A 6,528-nucleotide genomic window follows, 5' to 3' on the forward strand; every position below is an offset into this window, starting at 1 on the left:
CCAGAACCAATCCTGGATGAAATTGCCTTGAAAAGGTTGCTGGACACTCCAGCAGAGAGCAGGGAAGCAGTAAAAGCTGTGCCAGGTGTGACTTCAGCCAAGAAAACCCCAAAGCTGAAATCCCAACCTGTGGAAGACATGGTCGGGATCAGCCGCATTTTCCAGACACCAAAGGAGAAGGTTGAGCCCATAGGAGACATGTTTGGAATCAGCAGATTAATGAAGTCTCCTAGAGAGAAATATCAACCAGTTGAGGATTTTGTGGGACTGCAAAGGCTTATGGCAGAACCCAGGCAGAAACCACCTGATTCTGACGTGGACTATGCTGGAGTGACTGAAATGTTTGGGACCCCAGAGGAAATGAAGGTAAAATACTTTAACTTTTGGAAGGGACGTTTTTAGACTTTGAAACCTGTGACTGAAATGACTTTGGACTTCTTAGTATGACACCTTGTATTTTACAACATTTTTTAGGGACAGCTGCATTTGTGTGTGTTAAAATATATTCAAGGGACCTGCCAGAAACAAGTGTTTTAAAGTTAAGAATCATTAAAACCAGACTTAATATAAAAGTGATAAGCTTAATATAAAAGTGACATTCCCAACATCTCATTCACCATTCCACACTGACCATTGCAGGTAGGAAAAGTGAAATTCTCCTGTTGGTGGGTCAGGCTTGGTGATGTTTGGTTAAACCAGCCTGGTTTGTTCTGCTGCTGGTTTTTGCAGTGAAAAGAATCTTGATATTCAGTGGAGATGTGCTGGCATCACTGCCAGGTACCATTTTCTGAAAAAAACTATTTTGATTCTCATATTCCATAGGTAAAATGCTGAGTATCTCTGAGCTTAGTGCTTACAACTACAATAAAACACTACAGAGCACTCAGTTTCTCTTCAATATCCCAAATTCCCTTTGAGCTCTCATTAAGGCACTTCTCAACCTCTCCACAATGTTCTCTTTCACTTTAGATGGCAGGAATTAAATTTGCTGTGTTTGTGGGCTTGTATCAGCCCACAATACAATGGATATATTTATAAAACTAATTGATTTAATTTGTAAAGAAAAGGATTTGACAAGAATTCTTATAAATCTTTCTGTACATTCATCTGGTATTGGTTGGCTCCATAAGTTCCTGTCCTGTCAGATATGCATTTATTGGTTATTTTTTATTCCCTTAGGTCAGATCAGTAAATATTATGGATTCTCAGGAAGAAATTGCACCTCCTGGTTCTAATTCCAGTCATAAATATGGTAAGCACAAATATTTTGCTTAGAGGAATAATGAATATAAAAAATCATAAATGTTATCATGAAGTTCAGATCTTATTTAAACCTCTCTCAGTGTGCCCAGCTATTTCCTGAGCTAATTTTTTCCCTTTGACCTACCCAAATAAATTAAACAACTTCAGTCAGAAGCCTGGCCTTTAATCTAGGAATTGGTTCAATATTTCTTTATTTGTTGTATGGTTTGCTTGAGCAAGATGCCTCTGTGAGGAAAAAGGAAAATGCACAGATGCTTTGATCAGGCACAGGAATATCTAATTTTTGTTTGTGCTCTTTACCCTGTTGTAGAAAAGGAAGGAGAAGTTTCCCAAGGTGAAGATTCTCAAGAGAAGAACTCAGCTGGTGAAGAGCAGCCTACCCAGAGAGCCAGAAGGGGCAGGCCAAGGAAGGCTGTACCTCCTGCTGCAGCAAAACCAAGTGAAAATGGTGTGAGTTTAAAGGAGTTGGAGAGTCCTGATACCCAAGAGGAGATGGGAGTGATCACACATGAAAACAAAAGCAGAGGAAGGAGGGCAAAGCGTTGCATACAAGAAGTTGTTCCAAAGTGCCCTGATCAGGAAGGGCTTGACATTGTTTCATCTGTGGAACCACCTGGTGCTGCTCAGAAGTCAGGAAGAGGTAAAAGGCAAAAGCTGAAGGAGTTAAAACATCCAAATGAAAGTCTTGAGTTTTGTGTTGAAGATTCTTCACTGCTACAAAAAGCACCTGCAAATAGCAAACAGAGTTTGCAGGACTGTGGCACCAATGAAACTGAAGATGATCCAGGCATAAAGACAGGACCTGGAAACATTCAGAATGAAATTTGTCAGCTGCAAACAGGTTTAAATCATCCTGACAGCAAAGCTAATGACAGTGGGATAGAGGACAGTGAAGAAGAGCTCCTGTCACTGAGGAGGAGGCACAGAGGGGTGGAGAACACAGAGCCAGTGATTCCAGCAAAAAGAGGGAGACGAGCAAGGAATGACCAAGGAAAAGCAGCTTCTCCAGGAGACCTTTGTGGAACAACCAGAAATCTTCGTAAAGACCCATCCCCAAATGTTACACAAAGACAGGAACAGGATTGTGACAGAGCTCCTGAGGCTGTCACAGCACAAGAATCTGAAAATGGCACTAAACTTGAGCTGAAGGCAACAAAGAGAAGAGTTAAGTCTTTCAGAAGTACTAGAAACAGAAAGCAGTCAGCTGAAATAAAAGCAGACACTCGTGGGGTCGCACTTGAAAATACACAACACGTTCAAAAAACTGAGGAAACATCAACTGAAACTGATGCTGAAACACAATCCCACGTGAAAAATGAGATGAAAGGATCTCAGGGATGTGAAACAGAAAATGCTCAGGAAAATACAACAGAGGCAGCTCAGAGATTACAGGCAGAGTCACCTTCTGCAGAGACAAACAAAATGCCAGTCAGTGCTCAGAACATGGAAACAACCAGGGCTAGAAACAGGAGAGGCAAAAAAGACTCTCTGGAGCAAAAAGCTGATGAGTTTACTGAAAATGTGAGCAGCCTAAAACAAATTACTCCCAAATTTAAGTCAGAAACAGAAGTGGATGAATCTTCTCCCCAGGATTCCTGGGGCTCTGTTTGTGCCAGTGCAGCCCAAGGCAAGGAGGAGCAGCCCAGCCCAGGTGCCACATCCGTCCCTGCTGCAGACAGTGCCAGTCCTGCTCAGGGCAGTCACAGGAAGACGAGAAATGAGTGGGGAGTACTTAAAGCAAAGCAAACTGAAATCCTGCAGAGGAATCCAGCACAAAGAAATGCAGTCATGTGTAGAAGAGGAAGAGGTAAAAAAGTCAATTTTCAGCTTGAGGAAGGCAGTTCCAAAGTGACTGAAGGAAAAGGTTTACCTGAGGGTGATGAAGGGATGGCTGACAAAGATAATCAACGTGAGAATTCCGAAAATCCTCCTTCACGGGGAAGGAGGGGCAGGAGAAAACAACTTGATTCCATCCCACAAAAAGCTAGTCCTGCCTTTATGGAAAAACAAACATTAAGTGCAGATCACAGGGAAGATGAGGCTGTTGTGCAAGAGCAAGAATCAGTTTTGGAAGCTGCTCCCACTTCAGCAGAGGACAATCCACCGAGACGGGGGAGGAGGCGTCAGGTGGCTGCAGCATCACAGACCAGATCTCCTTCTGTCAGAACGAGACGTGGGGTGCTGGAAGGTGATGCTAAAAAGACAGCAGAGAGAGAAGATGAAAATCCAGCTCTGGGTAATAAAACTTTACAGGCAAAAGTGAATTCATCAGCGAGGGACAGAAGGAAAAAGATGGATCCGGCAGCAGAGGGAAGTTTATCTCCTCTCCAGAGAAAGTGTGGCTTGTCAGAGGCTAAAGATGAGGGTACTCATGAAGAACAAAGTGTGCCTGTGGCAGAGGTGTCCTGTGCAAAGGAGGAGCCACCAGGGAGGGGCAGAAGGAAAGAAACTGCTGTGGCATCACACACAACCAATCCCATCTCTCTCAGAGGGAAACGCGGGCTGCCGGCAGGTGATGGAGCAGAGGCTCCCAAAGAAGAGCAGAATGTTCCCTTAGAAATGTGTGATCCATCCAGGAAGGAAACTCAACTGAGAAGAGGCAGGAGGAAGGAAATTACCCCCTTGATAGAAGCCCAAAGTTCTCTTCAGGGAAACCAGGTCCTGTCAAAACGAGGTGGTAGAAAAAGTAACGACAGGGAAGATAAACAGAGCAGGGACAATTCTTCCCAAGAAAATACTGATTTTGTAAAAGGCAGCTCAAGGCAAGCAACCACTTCACTGGCTCTTAGTCCCACCTCCCTTCAAGGCTTGCCAGAAGATGGTAAAGATGGAATTCCTGAACAACAAAGTCAACTTTTGGAAGTAGCTCCACCTGCAAAAGAAAATCCATCAAGAGTGGGCAGGAAGAAAACAACTTCTTCCGCTTCTGAAGAAACAATTTCCACTTCTCTCAGGGGAAAACCCAACCTGCCCAGAGGCAGAGGTCAGAAGAGGATTCTTAAAGGAGGTGAAGATGCATCTCCAGAAAATAATCCGTGCCAGGGAAGAACAAGGCAGTTGAGGAATAATAGGAGGAAGGTGGAATTTCTATTAGAGGCAGCTGCTTCTACCTCTCCCCATAAAAGCAGTGACTTGCCAGAAAATGGCAACACTCTGGAAACTCAGGATTTGAGTGGAGCATCCACTGGTTCTGAAGAGAATCAGTCTGGAAAAGGCCAGGAGGGTGACCCTGCTCCACAGGCAGCCCCCACCTCTCGCAGAAGGAAATGCCAGGTACCAGCAGAGGATGTGGCACCCAAAAAACCAAAATCAGGTGAGGCAAGGAGTGGCTTTCTCTTCTCGAAGCTTGACTGAGTTATGTGTAGACAACAATTGTGTGCAGAGCTCTGGGGCTGCTGATCTAGATCACAGAATGACAGGATCATTTGAGTTGGAAAAAATCTGAGATCCCAGCTCCCTCATCTGCTCCTGGGGCTCCAGCCCCTTCCCCAGCCCCATTCCCTTCCCTGCTCACTCTCCAGCCCCTTCCCCAGCTCCATTCCCTTCTCTGCTCACTCCAGCCCCTTCCTCAGCTCCATTCCCTTCCCAGCCCCTTCCTCAGCTCCATTCCCTTCCCTGCTCACTCTCCATTCCCTTCCCCAGCTCCATTCCCTTCCCTGCTCACTCTCCATTCCCTTCCCCAGCTCCATTCCCTTCCCTGCTCACTCCAGCCCCTCCATGTCCCTCCTGAAGTGAGGGACCCAAACTGGACACGGCACTGGAGCATAAATCTCTGTCCTGGTCCTGCTGTGCCACATAAAATATTCCCTGGAATTTTCAGCTTGACTTCAAAACTCCCAATTAAAAAGTATTATCAAATGAATGTCTCGAAGTAGAAATGACAGTAACTCTTTAGAGCTACACAATGAGCAATTTCCTGCCATAAAACTTCCTCTGTTTTCATTTTTGCAGGACTTTGGTGTTTGGTTCTGTTTTAGTTTTACATGTCAGTGGAAGGAATTTTAGCTAAAGTGGCAGCTAATTGGTTTTGGTGCTCTCATTAATGTTAACCTACTTTCAGAAATAGCTGTAAATCTTCAGGGATCCAACTTAAAGGATATTGGATGTGCAGAAGTGTGGGGTTGGTATCTGGTTTGTTGAATTCAGAGATGTAATCTTTGGAATGTTGTCATTGGGGACATTTCCTTTCAAAACAATGTAGGTGAAGATGGGAATTTTTTGGGGAAATGTTTGATTGATGATACAAATTGACATTTTTCCATGTGCAAATAGGGAATGATGAAAATGGGTCTCTACAAAGAGGAAGAAGAAACAAAACTAAAGTTGGAGAAGAGGATGCAAGGGCAGCTCAGACCACTGGAGGGATGGAGAGGAGGACAAGATCCAGCACAAGAACAAGGAAACAGCCTTAAGAGTCCCAGAACCAATTCTTAAATCAATTCAATAATTCCAATTACAGCTCGTTTTTAATGTGAATTGATTTGCACTCAGATTTTAAGCTCAGATTTTTGATAATTCTATGGTTGCTTTGCAAAATGTATTTCTTAATGTATTTACAGATAGAAGGTAGGTATTTCTTCAGTAGCTTTGCCAACGTGTGGTGGTTCCTAAACCATGGGGTGCTTGTGCAAAGCTGTAAACATAAAATACAATTTGTTAAACCAGTGTTCCTCCCCTTTTTCCTGTTGATCAGTAAAACAATCAGGAAGCCATGTTACTTCCAGCTCAAGCTATTTTCTGCTGAAATTTTCCTATGCTGAAGTTTTTATTTTTTATCTGAGTTTTGTAAATATTCTTTTTAAAAGATACTAGTTGTATTAGCAGAAATATTATGATAAACTTGTGATAATTTTTTTTTAAAAAAAATGAAGCTTGTATTACAAAATGCAGGTTTTGAAGTCATTAAACTTGTAAACAATTTGGGACTTGTGTGGTTTTTTGGTTTTAAGGATGCAGTTGCTGCTGAGTTCATTTCTAAGGTTCATTCTCTGTGGTGGATGTGGTTTGGAGACAGAACTTTTAGGACCTTTTACAGATAATTTGTCTTCAAGGCTGGGGGTTTCTTAAATGCAGGAACAAAAAATTCAGCCTGGGCATCAAACTTGAGTGCAGTTTTTAAATCTGAGTTAAAATCCTTTGTTTCTGTGGTGTGTGAGGAGTCAGGGATGTTTCTGCAGCAGAGCACTCGGAATTGGAGCTGTAAAAAGGTTGGAAAAGACTCCAAACCTCAGATGTGATGTAATATTTTTATTTTTTTTAATTTAA

At 43.1% G+C, this 6,528-nt stretch overlaps 1 protein-coding gene across 1 annotated transcript in view; it reads left to right on the forward strand.

The window, feature by feature from the left end:
* The window catches only part of MKI67 (marker of proliferation Ki-67), a 17,236-nt gene extending 11,053 nt beyond the window's left edge, over positions 1–6,183 (forward strand). The window contains exons 14-17 of the mRNA XM_015632485.3: positions 5–366; positions 1,180–1,252; positions 1,574–4,576; positions 5,536–6,183. Coding sequence (XP_015487971.1) covers positions 5–366; positions 1,180–1,252; positions 1,574–4,576; positions 5,536–5,675 — 3,578 coding nt within the window. The 3' untranslated portion in view covers positions 5,676–6,183. The remainder of the gene's footprint in view (positions 1–4; positions 367–1,179; positions 1,253–1,573; positions 4,577–5,535) is intronic.
* Positions 6,184–6,528: the final 345 nt, after the last annotated feature.

The sequence above is a fragment of the Parus major genome, chromosome 6 (assembly GCF_001522545.3).
Source record: "Parus major isolate Abel chromosome 6, Parus_major1.1, whole genome shotgun sequence".
Taxonomy (NCBI): Eukaryota; Metazoa; Chordata; class Aves; order Passeriformes; family Paridae; genus Parus; species Parus major.